This window comes from Lutra lutra, chromosome 4 (assembly GCF_902655055.1).
Source record: "Lutra lutra chromosome 4, mLutLut1.2, whole genome shotgun sequence".
NCBI classification, from domain to species: domain Eukaryota; kingdom Metazoa; phylum Chordata; class Mammalia; order Carnivora; family Mustelidae; genus Lutra; species Lutra lutra.
Genome location: NC_062281.1, coordinates 125247720 through 125268363, shown reverse-complemented (window position 1 = coordinate 125268363; position 20644 = coordinate 125247720). Strand labels below are relative to the sequence as shown.

Below are 20644 nucleotides of genomic sequence, written 5' to 3'. Positions count from 1 at the left end.
TGGAAATAGTTTGTGTTTCTACCAGCCAGAGTGAAAAACTTCTGAAGTCAGGGCACAGCAGTTGAAGTCCTCTGAAAGGTTTAGCCTCAGTCGTGGGGGCAGATTCAGCTTAGACTAAATGCTGCTCTGGTCCCTAATAAAGCTTAAAAACAAGAATTTGAATGGACTCAATTGTTTCCAACTAACCTACCCATGTTCCAGAATAAAACCCAAGAATAATTTTAGGAAACATATTTAGCACCCAAGAAGATAAAATTCACAATACCTGATATCCCATCAAAAATTTCCAGGCTTTCAAATGAGTAAGGAAATATGATCTATATTGAGAAGAAAAATCACTCAGTAGAAACAGATCCAGGAATGACAAATATGATAGAATTCATAGAAAAGGACATTAAAAGAGTTATTATAACTATATTCCATATACTCGAAAAGTCAGGTCATAAAAATATTAACTGCTGTGTAACTACAAGGAGATATTTTAAAGACCCAAATCAAGCTTCCAGAGTTGAAAATAGAATGTTTGAGATGAAAAATACAATAAATGTAAAAAAATAATAAATTTGATTAACAGCAGATTATATGTCTATCGTAAAAGAAAAGATTAATGAACTTGAGATATAACATTAAAAATTATCCAGAATAAAACACACAGGGAAAAAAAAAAACCTAAAAGTAAAATAAACAGAGACAAGTGAGCTGGTAAAAAGTTCAAGTGACCGAATATGGAGTCTTCTAAATGCAGAGAAGGATTGTGATGTGAGACCAAAAAATATTTGAGGAAATAATGGCTGAAAATGTTTTCCAAATTGAATGAAATTTATAAACCCATAGATACAAGAATCTCAAGCACAAGAAACACAAGAAAACTACACAAGGCACATCACAATCAAATTGCTTAAAACTGGTGATAAGGAGAAAATTCTTAAAAGCTGCCATTGAAATGATATACAGGGAAGAATAAAGATAAGAATGTCAGAAGACTTCTCATCAGAAACAACACAGGCCAGAGCAGTGAGACATCTTTAACTGGAAGAAAACACTGGCAACATAGAAGTCCAATACCCAGTAAAAATATAACTTTCAAATATGAAGGTAAAATACACAAATGAGTACATGAAAGAGCTGGCAAAAACTGAGTAAGGTCAGTAGGCTAGTTAACAGTACTGTACGCATGTCAGTTTCCTGGTTTTATTGTACTACAGTTATACAATGCCACCACTGGGGAAAGTTGAGTAAAAGGTTCACGGGACTGACTCTAATACTTTTTTTTTTTGCAACTTCCTGGAGTCCACATTATATCAAAATAAAAAAGTTTAAAAAAGGAAAATGTAACAAATTCTTTTTTAGATATACAAAAGCTGAGAGAATTCATCACCAGCACACCTGCACAAGAAACATTAAAAGAAGTGCTTCAGAGAGAAGTACCTTTGTACTGTTTAAGGTGCTTATATTGCATATGAAATAGTATAAAATCACTTGAAGGTAGTCTGTGATAAATTTAAAATGTATATTGTAAAGCCTAAAGCAACCGCTGAAATTAAACAACAAAGAGTTACAGCCCATAAGCCAATAAAAGGAGTATGATAGAATTATTTTTAAAAATTCAGTCTGAAAAAGGAAGAAAAATGGCAAAGAGGAATAAAGAATCGATAGGACAAATAGAAAACAGCAAGATGACAGATTAACCCTAACTGTATCAATAATCACATTAAGTGGGAATGGTTTAAACACCTCAATTAAAAGATATAGACTGTCACATTGGATAAACAAGCAAAACAAGAAACCCCCTTTAAATGTAAAGACACCCATAGATTAAAAGTAAGAAATGAAAAAATATAACATGCTAAACTAATCAAAAGAAAGCTGGAGTTGGAAGTAGATTTCAGAGCAAAGAATATTAGTAGGAATAAAAAGAATGTATTAGAGTTCTCCAGGAAAACCAACAGAACCAATAGGAAATATAAATATAAATATACACACACACATATATATACACATATACACACACACATATAGATGTGTGTGTGTATATGTGTATATATGTAAAATAGATACATACAGATAATACATACATATATATATATACACATATATAATACATACAGACAGATAAATAATATAAAGAAAAATATAGAAAGAGAAGTTTAGGGGCTCCTAGGTGGCTCAGTCAGTTAAGCGTTCAACTCTTGATTTTGGCTCAGGTCAGGGTCTTGGGATTGTGAGATGCACTCCAAGCTGGGTGTGGAGCCTGCTTAAGATTTTCTCTATCCCTCTCCCTTTGCTCCTTCCCCCCTTAAAAAAATTAGTTTAGTATAAGAAATTGGCTCCCAGGAGTATTGAGGCTGACAAACCCCTCGATTTTCAGCCGGCAAGCTGGAGACCCCCAGGAAAGCTGATGGTATAGTTCCAGGCCCAAGGTCAGCAGGTTCAAAACCCGGGAAGAACAGATATTCCAGTTCAAGTCCAAAGACAGGAAAAACACTGATGTTCCCAGCTGAAATGCACTCAGGTGGGAGGAATTTCCTCTTACTCAGTTTTTGGTTCTATTTAGGCCTTCAGCTGATTGGATGACACCCTGCCCCACCATGGGAAGAGCAATCCACTTTACTCAGTCTACCAACTCAAATGTTAATCTTATCAAAAAACACCTTCACAGACACACCCAGAATAAGGTTGACCAAATATCTGGATACTTCATGGCTTAGTCAAGTTGACACATAAAATTAACTATCATAGAAGGACATTTCATAATTATAGAGGGGTCGATTTATCAAGAGAATTTAGCAAACTTACATGTTTATGCACCTAATAACAGATGTTTAAAATATATCAAGCAAAACCTGACAAAATGAAAGGAAAAATAGAAAAATCCATCACTGCAATTGGAGGTTTCAATACCCCTCTTTTATTTATCCAAAGAATAGGTAGACAAAAATCAGTGGGAATATAGAACACTTGAACATCATGATCACACAACTTAACCTAACTGACTTTTATAGAACACTCTCCTCAGGTATTCTTTTCAAGGTAGACCATATTCTGGGGCATAAAATAAGTCTTAATAAATGTAAAAGAATTCAAGTCATACACAGTTTCTTTTTCTGACCACAACTTTTTAAAAAGATTTTATTTATTTTTTTGATGGAGACACAGCAGGAGAGGGAACATAAGCAGGAGGAGTGGGAGAGGGAGAAGGAGGCTTCCCACGGAGTCAGGACCTGGATGCGGGGCTAGATCCCAGGACCCTGGGATCATGACCTGAGCTGAAGGCAGATGCTGAATGATGAGTCACCCAGGCACCCCTATTTTTTTACCAGAATTAAACTAAACTAGAAATACAGAACAGAAAGATACTCGAAAACTATCCAAATCATTGGATCCTAATAACACTTTTAAATAACTCAAAAGTGAAAAAGAAACCCTAGAAACTCCTTTGAACTGAATGAAAATAAAAGCAACATATCAGAATATGCGGGATGCATTTGGAGCCAGAGTTAGATAGAAATCTATAGCATTAAAAGCTTATAAAAGAAAGGAAAAAAAATGTGACCTCAGCCTCCACATTAAGAAACTTGACAAATAAGAGAAAATGAAAGCCAAAGTAAATAGAAGAAAGGAAATAACGCAGATGGCACACCACAAACAATGGTGGAATCAAATTAAACAATTTTCTAAAATGCCACCAATGTAATAGAATCCTGGAGTACAGTCCTCTTACTCAATATGCTCTCCCTTCTTTTCCACTTCCACTGTAGTCAACTGCCTAGGGAAAGAAGTTTCAAATAACTGGGCTCACCTTTAAAACCGTATAACAGCAATCTTGAGATTCACCATGCACCATTTTGGCTAAGGCCAAAAATATAATTCACATATCCCCTACTCATCATTAGAACACCAGAAGATGGAATTTTACCCAAAAGGCTCTAAACACCTGGACAGCTTATCAAAGGGAAGTGGAAAGGCGTTTGAAAAAAAAAATATCCAACCTTATTAATGAGAGGTTGTTAGAGGACTCCCAAGGCTCATGCTGATACTATATCATAAGCAGAGTCAATTAAATTCAAGCAGAGAAAAACATTGCTTGTTCTTCCAAGTTTGCAGAGGAAGCATTGTAAGTTCCAAGAGCAACACTGTCCAGTGCAATGAGAAAACCTCACCCTTAGTGCGGGTCCGTGTTCAGACAGAGATCCAGAAAAGATTGTGCACACTGTACCTTTATGAAAGGATCTAATACACAGTATTTACATACACAATATTTACACATGCTCTCACCGGTCTAGCCTGTGTGCTTCTCAAAGTCAGGGACCCATCTTTGTATCCCCCAAACTGAACACAGTGCAATCAATTATTAAGTGTCCTTTCAAAGGCAAGCATGAACTCAAGGGTCATAACCCAATGTGATAGCCTAGAGACTTAAAAAAACAAAGCAAGCCTTCAGATCCAAGTTGAAAGCAAAGAACAGAGGCTTTATTATCATTTCTCTGAGATCAATTAGATTTTAAAAACATTTAAAAAATGGATTGATTTCAAGTCTTCAGTGAGAGTTTGGGTGGGACAGGGTTTTATCTGAAGCAGTCTGCCCATCCTTTTCCCACAGTGCTCTGGGAGAAAGCAGAGTGCGATGACTCACCAGTTGGCACAATTCTTAGTTCCTATGTACTGACACCAAACTGTGTTCCAAAAGAGAGGCGTTTACAAAGGATTAAAACCTGGATGCCCGGGCCCTGGAATGCAGTTCACATTATAAGCTTTCCAACGTGGTGCTAAATTAACTGTGTTTGGTTCCAGATAGTTAATGACTCATAAGTGGAGAGGTGACTTCAAGTGGAAATTGTCTCGATTCTCAGTTTATGCCACTTCAGAAAGCTTCCCTGAGTTTGCTCCCCTTCACCTCTTCACCCTTACCTCCTCCTGTGGCCCCAGCTTTTAGGGTTGTAAGCCCCTGAATAAAGATGACCCAGTTATCAAAGTAGGCCCTTTCTGGTTCCCTTTCTTGGACTGAGAGTAAAGGATTTCTCTACTCAAAATAGTAGAACAATGACCTAGAATGTGGTGAAAATCCAGAGAAAAGAAAGATGAATGAAATCTAGATCAACTGCGGTAACTAGAAAAGAAAATGAATCCATGGGAATGTCATAATTCACTCTGATCCCTTCATCCCAACCCTCCCAATCTTACCTTCACAACACGGGAGCACACGAATGTGCGTGGGTGTGCGTGCCTCAGTGCACCGGCCCCATACCCTCTTCATATAGTCACCTAGCTTTCTTCTGAGTTTCCACTCTCTTTGTATTTGCTCTTTCTCTGTTATCTTGTATTGTTACCACCTTGCCTTTATAGACCCTACACAGCAGTCTAGTGCGGGCTCTGACTGCCCTGGCTCTTGCCTTCTGTCTTTCAAACACAGAATCCCCAAATAATACTAATAATACTTCCTTCTTTCCTTTTTTTTTTTTTTTAAGATTTTCTTTATTTATTTGAGAGAGAAAGAGTGAGAGCATGAGCACAGGGAGGGACAGAGGGGGAGGGAGAAGCAGACTCCCCGCTGAGAAGGGGGCCCCACAGGGAACTCCATCCCAAGACGCTGGGATCATGATCTGAGCTGAGGGCAGATGCCTAACTGACTGAGCCACCCAGGTGCCCCTTCCTTCATTATTGCTCATTAAACTCCACATCTTCTGGAACTTTTCCTCTGTCCCCAGATAACAGAAATCACATACATCTAAATCATTCCACACAGTGCCCAGCAAAGAAGCAAATGTAAGTGGAGATGAATGTCACCACGCCTGCTGATGTGGTGATGATGTCGACAAGATGGTAATGATCCCATTCAGTGTGTACCTCCTTTTAGAACCTAGACTCACCAGTGGCTCAAAGACTTCAAACATCAATGAATCTGAAAGGGCTAAGGAAAAGGGAAAGGTGGGCTCCATAAAGGGGAGAGTAACAACACAAGAAAGGAGAAAAAGAGGAAACACTCCTAAAAGCACTGGAAACTCAGGGAGTCAGGACAGCACAGCAGAAATGTAGAAAGGGAGGCCCCTGGGTGGCTTAGTGGGTTAAGGCCTCTGCCTTTGGCTCAGCCGTGATCCCAGAATCCTGGGATTGAGCCCTGCCTCTGGCTCTCTGCTCAGCAGCTTCCCCCTCTCTCTCTGCCTGCCTCTCTGCCTGCTTGTGATCTCTGTCTGTCAAATAAATAAATAAATAAAATCTTTTTTTTTTTTTTTTTTTTTTTTTAAAGGAAATGTAGAAAGGGCACAGGCTTTGGAGTCAGACAGGACTGGGTTAGAATCCCTGTTGGGTCACATTCTAACTGCCTGGTGTTCGGCAAGTTGCTTAACTTCTCTGAACCCCACTTTGAAAATGTTAAAATGTTCATCTTAAAGGATTTTCATGAACATAACATGAGATCACCTTTAAGGCATTTGGCTCTTGTCAGGTGTCCTGTAAATGTCAGTTCCCTTCCCTCCTCTCTCAGAAAGAAGGATCCATAGTGATAAGAATTACCACCAGCACCCAAAAGGCTGCTCTGGTATGTCATCAATGCATCTTAAGAGGCTCATCATAAGGTTCTCACATTTAGGTGTTTTCTAATGTCTCACAAAGATGCACACGTCCTCTGCAATGGCCAACTTCAAAGGAATGTGTATGTGAGCATCTGTGCATAACTGCGCCTGACCCCTCCCAGCCATCAGAATTTATAAACTCAGCAAGTCCTCACATCTTTAAGGGTGGGACTCTAAATTAGATGTCCGTTGTCTGTACTCCCAAAGCAATTTGGTTGCACTACACCTAGAGCGTAGATCTCTGTATTGTATTCTCTGCACCAACGTCTACATCTCCCCCTAGGCTCTGAGAGCCTTGACGGCCAAGTCTAGATATTATTCCACTTGGTGTCGCCACCTAGCACAAAGCCTGGCATACATACCATATTTATAGGATTGACCTGAATTACCAACCTTCTGGATCTGCAATGCTTCATTATATATTCTATACTTTTGTCATTCCCCAGCAGCCTTTCCCAGAGTCTCAAAAATTCAAGCGTGGAACACTATTATCTTTGTCCGTTAAGAATTGACTGTTTAGGGGATCAAAGAGGCACAAGCTTCCAATTATAAAATAAGTAAATCCTGGGGCTGTCATTACGGCATGGTGACTACAGTTAATAATACCGTATTGTATATTTCAAAGTTGCCAGGAGAGTAGATCTTAAAAAGTTCACCTCACAAGGGAAAAAAATGTAACTATGTGTGGTGACCGGTGTTAAGTAGACATATTGTGGTGAACATTTCTTACTATTACAAATATTGGACCATATGTTGCACACCTGAAACTAATATGTTATATGTCAATTGCATCTCAATTTTAAAAGAAATAAAAGTTAGAAACAACTACACACACACACACACACACACACACACAGAGATTAGCTATTTAAAAAACATTTTCTTCCTTTGGAGAGCTAAAACCTACTCAAAGGAAAGGAGGTACAAAATTTAAAAGAAATGCCTGGGACCAGCCTCAAAGTGCTCTTTGCCTTTTGCTTATTGTCATAGCCTTGGGCACCCCACCCCCACTCTCACATCCAAGGCTAAGAGATGCTTGCACCTGAGTAAGTCTCAGAGATACAGGGAGCTCAGGGTGGGTGCCTGGAGGGCTCTGTGCTTAGTAACCATTGTGAGGGTGACCTGGTTGTGGGAGGTGCCGGCTCTTTCTGCCTCCAGTAACAAAGTTGATGGTGATGACTAAGTTACAGTAGAAGGAGCTCTCAATTTCTGAGCTCCTCCTTTGTTCTGACACATCTCTTTTTCTTCAGAGGAAACAGGAGCTTAGGCAAGGGTCCCTGTGAGGAGGAACCCTCTTTTACTGCTTAACTAATTCATTACCAGACTCTTGTGAAGAAACTGGGGCCCACAATTACTGAAAACCACAGAAGTCCAACAAACATTAAGAAATATATTAAAGTAACGTCCACAGTCAGTTCTCAGGGAAGGTCAAGACGTGAGGGCAAGTTTCTAAACTCTAAGGCAGATTTCATGGAGGGCAATCCTATGGTTTGGTTTGGTTTGGTTTGGTTTTTCTAAAAGACTTCATTTATTTGTCAGAGAGAGAAAGCACAAGTCAGAGGAAGAAGTAGGCTCCCGGCTGAGCAAGGAAACCTCCCCACCTACCCCCCACCCACCGCAATACCCCTCCGCCCCCATATGAGACTTGATCGATCCTAGGACCCTGGGATCATGATCTGAGCAGAAGGCAGATACTCAACCGAATAAGCCGCCCAGGCATCCCTCCCATGTTCTTCCTTAAAAGAATATCCTTTGGAGACAGACCCTCTGCTCTCCCTCAGCAGCTCTTTGCCCTTGCACCAGTTATTGACTCTAGCTAGCTAAGCCTCGGTTTTCTCATCATTTTTTTTAATTGGACTTTTTTTTTTAAGATTTTATTTATTTGACAGACAGAGATCACAAGCAGGCAGAGAGGCAGACAGAGGAGGTGGGGGAAGCAGGCTCCCTGCTGAGTAGAGAGCCTGATGTGGGGCTTGATCCGGAGACCCTGAGATCATGACCTGAGCCGAAGGCAGAGGCTTAAACCACTGAGCCACCCAGGTGCCCCGGTTTTCTCATCATTTAAGTGGACACAAAATGGAACACTATAACCAACAAGGGTATAAACATTAGATAAAATCACTAACTCATCTCTACATACACTAACTCCCTAGTCTTTGGCAGGTAAAACCCAGGTCCCATTGATAAAACTATCCCCATAGCTCCCGTTTGCTGAGGCCAAGAGTCAGCTGCCAATACTCCTCAGGTACAGTGTTTTGTACCTGGCTGGTTCGTGGGGCACTTGAGTGCATGACCCCTGAGCTGGGGCAACCCCATTGTCTTTTATAGATGAGGAAACCAAGGCAAAATGTCAGAGGGCTCACCACTCCCCGTATGCAAATTTGCAATTCCATGACCGGCAGAGCTCAAGTGCTTTCTTAAATGGTCACTGGGACTTTGGTGTAAGCCAGAGAACTGGGCTGCATGGACTTTTTAAATCACTTCCTCTATATACCATTTATCAAATGTTTTTATAACTCGAGTTCATCTAGTCCAAAGAATGCAGAATATTCTCTAGAGGATAAGGCTAGCTCATTCCATGCTAATTGTAATAAAAGTTAAGATAATGATGGGGCTTAGCTATAGCAGTAATTGGAATTTATTAGGCACTTATTATGTCCCAACCATCGTGCTAAACATTAAATGTGTCTTTATGTCTTATTTCACAAAATCAGCCCAACAGCCGGGATCCTCCTTTGTTCTTAGTCCTCAGATCAGCAAAAAGCTGCAAGAATAAATTGCTTCAATTTTTCTGTAGGAATTGTGTGCTCAAGTACTCCGCCCAAATAAAATCTTTTCTAAATTCTGAATGTGTAAGTGTGGTTTTAAGTAGGCAATGAAGAGACAGATATCTCTGGAAATAAAACACAAGAGGAGAAGGTTAACTCTTAATCGTTTGAATCTGATAGTGACTGATAATTAATATGTATCATATTGCTTAATCATGTTTAGAAGACGGATTGCTGGGTGGAGTGGGAGAAGTGACTTCTGGTCTGTTCCAATGAAATGTTTTTGTGTTATCACCAAATAATAAGTTCTATAAGGTGAGGGGGTTAGAAATGCCTGGCTTCCTGCGGACAGATGCCAGGTGGAGGAAATAAACAGATATAGTTCCCACTGGTTACAGATGCCCTAAAAAAAGTGTTTCCTATCATGCTGGCAAGGCAATGCCAGCTGGTTTACAACATCAATTCAGGGGGGAGAAGAAAGAAGGAGACTCAGTAGTGTCTGGGAGTGAGTGAAGTAGAAAATAAGAAAGACTCATTCCAATTCTGTTTATAAACTCCTACAACTGAGTTAAGTGGCAGCCCTGATTCTTAAGTAAATGAAAGCCTCCTCAACCTGACAATTAAATGGAGCCTAGGGTGCTAGGACCTGATATTTTGTGAGTGGCTGGGAGTAACAGAATGCTGGATGGAGCAGGACAGGTTCTAGAGTCATTCAGGCCAGAAAGCACAACTGGCAGCCCCAGACACTGCCTTCTTTGATTTTCCTAGGATTGACTTAGATGGCTTTTTAACATTGTTTTAATCAGTTGCCAATATTTTAAAGAACTTCACAGAAAAATCCAGATCTCTGATATCCTTTAAAAAATGAGAAAATAGGCAAATGCCAGACCTATATTTTCACCTATCAACCTCGGACTCCCATGGTTCGTCCCCACTATCACCATGATTCCCCAATGCTGCAGCCTAGTGTCAGCATCCACAAATCCTTTTGTGGCATTTTGTTACTTGGTTTACCCCATGAGCCCTTCAGTGCTTGTACCCTGAGCTGGGGCAACCCCATTATCTTATAGATGAGGAAACCAAGGCAAAACCTCACATGGCTCACAACTGCCAGAGTCCCAGGGTTATGATAGGTCAACCTATTTGCAGACTGTCCTAGCTAATGTCTCTTGCCAGTTCCCCAAAGGAATCCAACAATCCAAACACGCTAGGTGCACTCTCGTCATGCATGTCAAGTCTCTGTTTCCCTCTGTTTCCAATGTCTTTCCCTATATCAGATTCTTGCTCATCCTTTCAGACTAAGAGTATTTCCACCCTCACTCCCCAGGCAGAGTAGTGTCCATACAGCACTTTGTACCCACTTCTGCAACAGACTGCAGAGTCCTCCAGGGGAAGGTCAATGTTAAGGCCCTCTTTCTGATGTCACCAGTGCCTACCACAGTGCCATAACATACCAGGAGCTCTGAATAAATCTGGGTTCAAAGGGGATAATCAGTTTGTCCTCAGATACACACATAATTAAATATCTAGTGGAAAAAAACAGGTTAATAGCATATTCAACCTGTAAGGCACACTCAGACTGATAAGTTATCAAGTAAATGACCTTGAAAACTTTATCTCTGTGACAAATGCAATTTCTACCGGCTCGAGCCTTACTCCAGACATTAAGACTCCTTGATCAGTGTGGCTTATGAGGTATCAGAAGGACCCCAAAGGTCCTAGATATCCTCCCCACCAGCCTGCAAAGGTGCTTAAAAGCCCACTGCATAAATTTACTTGCATTAAGGCTTTTCCTGTTAAAATGCAACACCTCTTCCCCCCTCCTTCCCAAGAGTCAATACATTAGGCAATTCTCAGAGGTTAGCCCAGCTTCAGTTAACTTATCAACTATCTTTCTATCTGATGCATTTATCCTGGAATGTCTGGGTAAGCTGTGATAGAGTTAGAAAAAGATAAAATTCTAGGAGAGGGGGCAGGCCTGAATATCTGAAGAGATGAGGAATAGGTAGTATGCATAATGTTTAAGTAGGAGGCTTGTTGGAACCAAGACACCTGTGTCCAATTCCGCTACCTCCTGTGTGTCTTTTGCTAAACCACCCACCTGTGCCTCCACGTCTTCATTTATTTTTTTAAGATTTTATTTATTTGAAAGAGAGAGAGCGAAAGAGGAAACACAAGCAGGGGGAGTAGGAGAGGGAGCGATCCCAGGCTTGATGCCGCGACCCTGAGATCATGACCTGAGCCCAAGGCAGATGCTTAAAGACTGAGCCACCCAGGCGCCCCACCCACGTCTTCATTTAGGTAGAAGATGGTGTTAACAAGAGGATCCACCTCCATGGGGCACTGGAGAATTAAATGAATCAACACACAGCAGGCGTTCAAAACGGAGCCTAACATAGAGTGGTGTTAAGTGTTTGCTTCTCTTATAACAATAAGACAAGGAGAGAATGGCAAGAACTTTAGCCCTGAAAGGGGCCGCTCTAGCTGTACTACCTACTGGTCCCCTTTCCCAATGGACCGGTGAAGGGTACGAGGTCTAGAGAGGATGAACAGTTTACCGAAGGCTGCAGGCTTGTGGACAGCAGAGCTAGGGCTCCCTATCCAGGGGTCCGCGCCCCCACCTCCACCCCCCACCCCAGCCTTGGAACTTACTGATGAGAAAGATTAAAGGGCTGTGGGAGACCCAGAAAAGCCAAAATCGAATCTAGCCTCTCTCCCTTCTCGGGATAATAGGACCCAGCCCTTTGGGACTTCTCCCCAGAGTCAATTCCACGTCCCTGCTCTCGGGTGGGCTCCAGGTCGGAGCCAACGCCACCCTTTGACACACACCCCACACCCCTGCGCCTGGGCGTACCCTCTAAGTCTGGCACAACGCGGCAACTCGCTGCCCCGCTGGGAGGACGAGTCAACAGTGGGGTGGACGGGAAAAGTGACATAATCCGGCCGCGGCGCCCTCCGCGCCAGCCTCCCACGCAGCGCGGGATGGGCCCGGGCCCTCGCAGGGGTGCTGGCCGGGGCCGGGGCTGGGCCGCGGCGGTCTCCCGCGCGCGCTGGATGCCGCCGCCCGCAGGGCCTGAGGCCCCGCGGCCCGAGGTCCAGACGCCGGTACCCGGCGGCAGCCGCGCGGTCTCAGGGCCCGCTCCGGGGGCCGCCGCCGCCGCCGCCCCCCGGAGCTGGATGACGGAGTCTTGAAAGACTTTCACCAAATATGGGCCGGGGCTGGAAACGTCCTGCGGCGCGCGCCGCCGGAAACCTAGAGTCCCGCCCACCGCCGCGACTTCGGGCGCGCGGGCCCGGCGGCCGGCAGGGGGCGGCGGACAGCAAGCGGCCCGGCGCGCGGACGGCTTCAGCCCCGGGTCTCCCCGCCGCGCGGACCCCGCACGCTGTCTCCGCAGCGGTCCCCAGGGCAGCGGAGCACCACCCCGCCCCAGCCCTCGCCGCCAGTCTGATTACCTCTGGCTCTCCCTACCATCACTCCCAGGGTGGGGGTAGGGGGCCGGAGCCGTGTGGAGAGAAAGGATGGGGGGGGGGGGGGTCCGCCACCTTAAAGCTGACCTTTCGCCGTCGCCATAAAATGTTCTGTTCATTAAATGGCTGTAAAATGTGTAGTTGTGAGACGGGGTGTGCAGGCGAGGACCTGACTATGAGGGCACATGAACGCGCAGACACACCGCTAGTAGAGGCACTCCTGTCGTCCCAGACGGTGTTGCCCAGGGTGGGATTCCCCGGACCAGCAGCAGCAGCATCACCTCGGGACTTGTTAGAAACGTAGCCAATAAGAAACATTGGGGTTAGGGCCCAGCAATTAGTCTCTTAATCAGCCCTCCGGGTGATTCTGAGACACGCCAAAGTTTGAGAACCACTGGTCTAGGGCTGGGAAAGCGGAGTCGACAGTTTTAAGGTGATTATTATTCTCAGTTGCCGCCAGACAGTGAACCTTTCTTTTGGTGACCTAAAATTCCCTGGCAGCAGCGGGTGAGAGATGTCCCCATCACTCAACTCAAAGCTAGGAGCTGCGGAAGACAAGCAGCTCCTTCTCTGTGCCTTGCAGCCCAAGGAAACAACGCGGGCCCGTTATTCCCTCACCGGGGGCCCGTGCAGGGAGGAGGGAGAAAAAAGAGTGAAAGAGCCATGCACAATTAGCATCCGAAGACACTTACCCATAAACAATTGCACATTTCCCCTCTAATCTGTCAACGTGAACTGATCTGCTGCTCTCAGTGGAGGAGGCGAAAAGGCGACGGGACATCTGGGGTTTCTGGACCATCCTTAAGAAGGATGTGAGGAGCTGCAGTTCCTCTCCTCTGATGCTGTGGTTTACTAGCAGGCACACCAGGACATAGTATATGGAATGGCTGTGCACATAGGTTGCTCCAGTCTCTCCCTCTCCCCCACCTCCCGGCCCTGTTTGCTCCAGCTCCCCACCCCCTGGCTTTAAATGGGCAGCTGGATGGTAAGCTTCTCTAAGTTTCTCCTCTAGGGCAAACTCATCCTCTGAGATTCCCCTACTGAAGCCCAGAAACAAACCCACACACCCTTGTTAGAAAACTTTAATCTGATTTTTAAAGGAATCTCTGGAATGGCCTGTGTTTCAAAGCTGTGCGGCAGGCTGAATCTCTTTGCATATCTCCTGTCCTCCTCAATAAAAGAGCAAGGTATAACAGCGGCCAGTTGGATCATCCACTATAATTTTATTTTAAATCATGATAGACAGGTTGCGTGAAAAACAAGGAATTCCAAAGAATTTCCTGCTCTGGGAACAGAAGTTAAGTCTATATTTAACAACATTTGAAGCTGTCAAGAATGCTTTGTGGTTGGATAACAGAGGCAGAAAAATGTTAAAAACGCAGGCTACTGCTATACCCAAATATGGAAATATTGTTACGTCTGGTGTCTGATTCACCATCTGGAAATACTTACAACCATGAAGTCAAATAGAAAAGACTCCACAACAGAAGCCAGGAACACTCCTCTCCATTCTCTCCCCACGACCTCCTCCCACCCTGTGCTGCGCCTACTCACCCCCATTCCCAATCACTTCATTAAGAGGGAAACAATAATGAAGTTTTAATGCAGGAAAAAAAACGTTTCCCAAATAATAATGGATGGACTGTCTTGAGTACGAAGTAGGGCCCAGATTTTCCTCTTTTTATTTGCATAGCACCTGACTAGCCATAGTCTTAAAAAGTAAGCCCGGCACCCCAAACCCCCTCCAACAAAGCCTGAGAGATCCTACTCCCAACTAGCCTCTTAGACTTATGAAAGGGCACTTTTGAATGAATGAAACTTAACTCTTTCCTGCCACAGTTTTCTTTATTGGAGGATGTTTTCACTGCAATAGCTTCTCATTGTGATTATCAGTCATTCACAGAAAAGTTGGCACTGAAGGACTTCTTAAGCAAGACTGCTAAATTGTGAAGACTGAACAGCCCTACACTTTTAAAAGGACAAAGAGTTCTAGAGCACATATAAAAGAAACGTTAGCATAATTACTTGTGTACGTTTTTATTAAAATTGCACAAGGAGACAGTTTTTTAAATTTTGAGGGAAAATTTGTCAATCCTACTAATGATATTGATGATGTTAAAGCAAACTGCTTTTGGAGGGCTTCTATTGAGTGTGCTGAAAACAGAACTGGATTTTTTTATTCTGTTAATTATATTCTAATCTTTTTCTTCGTACTTAACTAGAAAAGCATTGCAATCCATTTGAAATGGGAGGCTTCTAAGTGGTCCCAAGGAAACATGTTAAAAAACCCACAAAACTTTTAGCTTTAGGTCCACTGGGCACAACAGTGCTGGGATCTGGTTCGGCACTGCAGTATACACAGGTGATGATCTCTGGACAAATCACTGCAAGGTGGTCCCCATGGCTTTTGGCTGGCTGTTTAGTAGCACTGCCTCCTGCCCACGGAGGGAGACTGGAAGGTCTTACCCAGTCTCCCGCATCCGTGAGGAAGTAGAAGTCAGTCTCCCAGAGAATTCCCTGCGTTGGTTTCCTCTCGGACTTCCAACCCAGGCAGTGGGCTGGAATTGAAGTGGGAACCTCCAAAAACAAACAAGTACGACATACCAAAAAAAGGAGGGGGGCGGAAGGGGGAAGACCTCTGCCTGGGAATCTGCCAGACAGTTGGGGGAGTTGATTTTGTTTTCCCTCTTCTCATTCATAAATGCCAGTGCGGGTATTAATTTGCAATGCACTTAACTTGTCTAATAAACACCACACCAAAGCTTTGGGATTTGATTCGAGCATGCCTCTATGAAATCCACAAATAGACGCACTCCCCCACCCCATTCACCTCTCAATAGATAACTTGACTCTCACCTTCTCTGTAAACAAGCAAACAGTTCGCTGCCTTCCGGGGTGAGGGCTTCCAAGTCTGCCCGGTCAACTCGGCATCACCAGACAAAACCACTTTTGTTCCTCCCTCCCAGGTCCTCCCACCCTCCCAGGGCAGGCAAAGTTCTGAGCTCGCCCCCCTCACCCATTCCACCACCATCATCAGCACCAAAACGCCAGAAAGAGCCCTCCCCAATAGAAGTAGTTATTTAAAGTGGAAAAAACGGAAGATTGTTTTCTTGACGGGTCCAGGACCAAAAAAAAAAAAAAAAGGTGCAACGGAGCCAGGGGAGGCGCTTGGCAGCAGCCCGCGCCAACCAGCATTCCTGAGATGTTTGAGAATTCTGGAACTCGCAGACAGAGCCGACGTCACTGCAACACGCGGCGCCGCGGCCGGCCCGTATAAAAGGCGGGCTCTGGGCGCTCGGGCAGACCGCGAGCGAGAGCGCCCCCGAGCAGCACCCGCGCCCTTCGCGCCTCCTCGGGAAGGACCTCACGAGAAGGACGCCTGCCTGTAGCCCGCTCGCCGCCCCGGCCCTCGCCCTCCTGCCGCCCGGCCCGGAGCCCGTCCCGCCTCCCGGATCCACCGGCCCGACCCCGGCCGCTGCGCACCAGAGTGTAGGCGTCTTTGCTTCCGCGCTCGCCCGGACTCCTGCGCGCCACAATGAGCTCCCGCACCGCCAGGACGCTCGCCTTCGCCGTCACCCTTCTCCACTTGGCCAGGCTGGTGAGTTCTTTTGCCTCCGCTTCCCCGTGCGTTCTCTCAGGCCCTTCCCCTTTCCCCAGATTGCCCCGGCCGGGAAAACTAAACTAAAAAGTCGGGGGGGGGGGCGCGTTTCGGGTTAGCTCTTTCTTTAGGCCCCCCTGCAGACGCGTCGGGGGCCTCCTGGCAGACGCAGCCGCCCGGAGTGGCCGGGCTGGACAGGATCAGAGACCCGGGGCAGGAACTCCTCCGCCCCCTTCCCTTCCCTGGGCTCCTCGGCGCTGTTCGCCGAGTCTCACGCGTGCCTTCTCAACCCCCTCCAGGCGCTCTCCACCTGCCCCGCAGCCTGCCACTGCCCGCAGGAGGCGCCCAAGTGCGCCCCAGGAGTCGGGCTGGTCCGGGACGGCTGCGGCTGCTGTAAAGTCTGCGCCAAGCAGCTCAACGAGGACTGCAGCAAAATGCAGCCCTGCGACCACACCAAGGGACTGGAATGCAATTTCGGTGCCAGTTCCACCGCTCTGAAGGGGATCTGCAGAGGTAAGATGCTTGTGGTTTGGCCCCTTTAAAAAAAATAATAGTCCTCGTAGTCCAGAAGTTTAGTAATTTTGAGACCATGTATGGTGATGCTTTGTTGTTGGTAGCTTGGCAGAAAGGCACATGATTTCAGCAGTCTGGAATGCAATTCAGTGTGTCTGGGCCCAACGAAAAGCGCATACGGAAAAGTGATTCCTGACTAACTTATTGTTCTGGTCTGGAGTCCCCGAGGAATTGTAGGGAACTTTACCATAAATTGAATTTAACAGCAGAAAATATGTATGAGTTTCAGGCCACGGTTGGGAATCTTAACTTTCTCCTCTTTTCCCTTTCTCTTTTTGGTGCTCTTTGCAGCTCAGTCAGAGGGCCGACCCTGTGAATACAACTCCAGAATCTACCAGAATGGGGAAAGTTTCCAGCCCAACTGTAAACATCAGTGCACATGTATCGACGGCGCTGTGGGCTGCATTCCTCTGTGTCCCCAAGAACTCTCTCTCCCCAACTTGGGCTGTCCCAACCCCCGGCTGGTCAAAGTTACCGGGCAGTGCTGCGAGGAGTGGGTCTGTGATGAGGACGGTGCCAAGGACCCCATGGACGACAGGGATGGCCTCCTGGGCAAGGGGCTGGCCTTCGATGCCTCGGAGGTGGAGTTAACCAGGAACAATGAATTGATCGCCGTCGGAAAAGGTGGCTCCCTGAAGCGGCTCCCAGGTAAGCTGAGACCGAGCCCAAAAGATGTCACATTCCTAGTTTGAAGCTTCATCAAAATGGGTCCTTGAACGTGTCACTATGCCTCTGAGAAATGTCCTCTTCTCTGCCTCTAGTTTTTGGAACGGAACCTCGAATCCTATACAATCCTTCTTTACACGGCCAGAAATGCATTGTCCAGACCACTTCATGGTCCCAGTGCTCGAAGACCTGCGGCACGGGCATCTCCACACGAGTCACCAATGACAACCTTGAGTGCCGCCTGGTGAAGGAGACCCGGATTTGCGAAGTGCGGCCTTGTGGCCAGCCGATGTACAGCAGCCTAAAAGTAAGCTCTTGTGGGGGTGCTGGCAGACCGCTCGGGGGCAGCCGGGCGAGCGAGGGGTGGGCCTGTCTTCCAAGAAAGAACGAGAAACCCCCATTCCTAACTTTCCTTCTTGCCTCTTTCTTCCAGAAGGGCAAGAAATGCAGCAAGACCAAGAAATCCCCCGAACCTGTCACATTTACTTACGCCGGCTGTTCGAGCGTGAAGAAGTACCGGCCCAAGTACTGCGGCTCGTGCGTGGACGGCCGGTGCTGCACGCCCCAGCAGACCCGCACTGTGAAGATGCGCTTCCGCTGCGAGGATGGGGAGACGTTTTCCAAGAACGTCATGATGATCCAGTCCTGCAAGTGCAACTACAACTGCCCGCATGCCAACGAGGCGGCCTTTCCCTTCTACAGGCTGTTCAACGACATTCACAAATTTAGGGACTAATTGCTACCCGGGTTTCCAGCACTAGGGTGACCAGAACGGGGAGGGGAGAAGCGTGCCAGAATCACGGAGCTATGGGTGGGGGCGGTGGGGCTGAGGGGCTCATTGTAGAAGGGATGCATTGCTCATTCGTGAGTAGTATTAAGGTATTTTTGGAAACTGGTGCTGGTGCAGATGGACACTGATGCAGCCACAATTGGAGAATACTTTGCTTCATAATACTGGAGCACACGTTACTGCTTCATTTTGGAGCTTGTGCTGTTGATGACGTTCTGTTTTCTGTTTGTAAATTATTTGGTAGGCGTATTTTTCTCTAGGCTTTTTTTTTTTTCTTTCAGTTCTACAATTGTTAAAAAAAAAAAAAAAAGATTAGTTGATCAGTTAAAGCCTTCATCTTTTGACAGAAGTAAATGGGAGGGGGTTCCATCCCTTCCTGAAGGTGACACTCCATGAGTGTCCGTGAGAGGCAGCTAACTGCACTCTAAAGGCAAACAGAAATCAGGTGTTTTAAGACTGAATGTTTTTATTTATCAAAAATGTAGCTTTTGGGGAGGGAAGGGAAATGTAATACTGGAATAATTTGTAAATGATTTTAATTTTATATTCAGTGAAAAGAATTTATTTATGGAATTAATCATTTAATAAAGAAATATTTACCTAATACCTGCGTGTGTGGCATTGGGTATTTTTAGAGACTGCGGTAGTCTTTGGGAACAGCCTAGCTTATTATGCATTCTTTCAGTCATTCAAACAGAACTACTTGAGTGCCTACTTTGTGCCAGGAACTGTTCTAGGAGCTTAGGATAAGAGCAGGGAACTAACCTACAAAAATAAGACAATGACTGCTTTTATCCTCAGTTGAGAAAAATCTTTGCATTTAAAGTACTCTGTTTTTAAAACATGTACCGAACACTAGACATTGTAGAGAGCACAAGGAATTGGAAGCTAAATTTGTGATTTAAATAATAATGCTTTATTTTCATAAGAATTCAAAGCCAGAGAGTCTCCATCACCCTATCACTGTATGGTGGGTATAGTAGAGTCATTTATCATTTTAATCACAAGGTTATTGGGCTTGTCACCTCGGTGGAGGAGGAGAGAAACATTAATGAAAACAGCCCATAACCCAGGCTGTCCTATCTAAATCCACGGGCAAGATTAAGTATGGTTGGATAATGTGTTACGAAAGGTCACTTGTTTATAACCTTATATCTCCCCAATATTGCTCCAAAAGTGTAGGTGAACTACTTAGAAATCCACCCTTAGTTGGGATCAGAGAAAAAAAATCTTGGGAGTCAATAGGAATCAGTTTGTTTTCACTGAATGAGCTTGAAGCAATGACTTGTGTTAATCCTAATAAGCCAGTGATTAGGTAAACATGCTGTTAAATGCAAAGGAATGCAAGGAATTTCAAGTACTTTTCCAATAGCGTGAGGACCTAGCTACCCCATCCCCCCTTTCCTTTTTATAATATACGTTATACTGATGGAGGAGGGAGCAGTTAGATGGAGTTGGCTATCCTGAAGGTCAAAGGCTAGATGCAGAGCATTCCTAAAAGAAAAGACCTCAAACTCAGGTCTAGGAGAGGTTGAGAAGGCTGCGTCAATGTTTGTGAAAATGTTGGTAGCCTGTTTTAGAAGAATCTACCTCTTTAGAAAGCACTGACAATAAACCTTTTATAGAGGAGTTTTCCTTTCATCAACCCTCTTGGCTCTTGTTCAAATCCATAGTGAAATATTTCAGTCTGTACTTGGTTAAGAGAGTACTTGAATCTTTAGGCATTGAGAAAGTCCTTTAAAAGAGGAGGGGGACGTTCGTGTTGATTTTTCAAAATAGTTTAATATTATGCTTTAATGAAGACCTACGGCAAAGCACTGCCTAAGCATCTATGTTAAAGCCTTCCTGAAATGCAGAAAGGGTAATGGAAACGTGATGGTAAAACCTATGGGCAAAGGCTCTTCTGATTTTGGCATTGTCTTGCCTGAAATATTACAATTTATGGCTCCTAAGCTGTCAGTTTTTTTGTCCGAGGCATTCAAATCTGCAGATATTTGGGAACTGAAACACTACCTCATGCAGTCTTGGATGCAGTTAAACTTGTCAGTGCGAGGTTAACATGTGAAACAATGAAAGTGTGAGGTTTTTGGGGTGCAGTCCGTTGAACAGACATCAAAATTCACAGGAAAGACTTTCACATTCCCAGGCAGCAATCCTGAGGTCTTTCCCTCAGGACACTGAAGCCCAGCAAATTGCTTCTTACATAGAGATC

General features: G+C 45.0%; 1 protein-coding gene and 1 long non-coding RNA gene across 10 annotated transcripts in view; one reads left to right on the top strand and one right to left on the bottom strand.

Annotated features, from left to right (window-relative positions):
* Positions 1-20644, bottom strand: part of LOC125097041 (uncharacterized) — a 128659-nt gene that overhangs the window by 86212 nt on the left and 21803 nt on the right. For 5 of the 9 annotated variants that reach the window (XR_007126468.1, XR_007126467.1, XR_007126472.1 and 2 more), the window contains exons 1-2: positions 15662-16058; positions 13498-13657 (exon numbers count right to left, since the gene is read on the bottom strand). The exons of 1 other annotated variant lie outside the window; for it this stretch is intronic. This is a non-coding gene — a long non-coding RNA (uncharacterized LOC125097041). 3 more of the 9 variants (XR_007126471.1, XR_007126469.1, XR_007126470.1) reach the window with 3 other exon arrangements.
* Positions 16116-19036, top strand: CCN1 (cellular communication network factor 1). Its single transcript, XM_047724383.1, has 5 exons — positions 16116-16403; positions 16703-16916; positions 17268-17624; positions 17738-17949; positions 18076-19036. Exons 1-5 carry the CDS (start codon positions 16341-16343, stop codon positions 18376-18378), a joined length of 1149 nt encoding a protein of 382 aa, XP_047580339.1. The 5' UTR covers positions 16116-16340; the 3' UTR covers positions 18379-19036.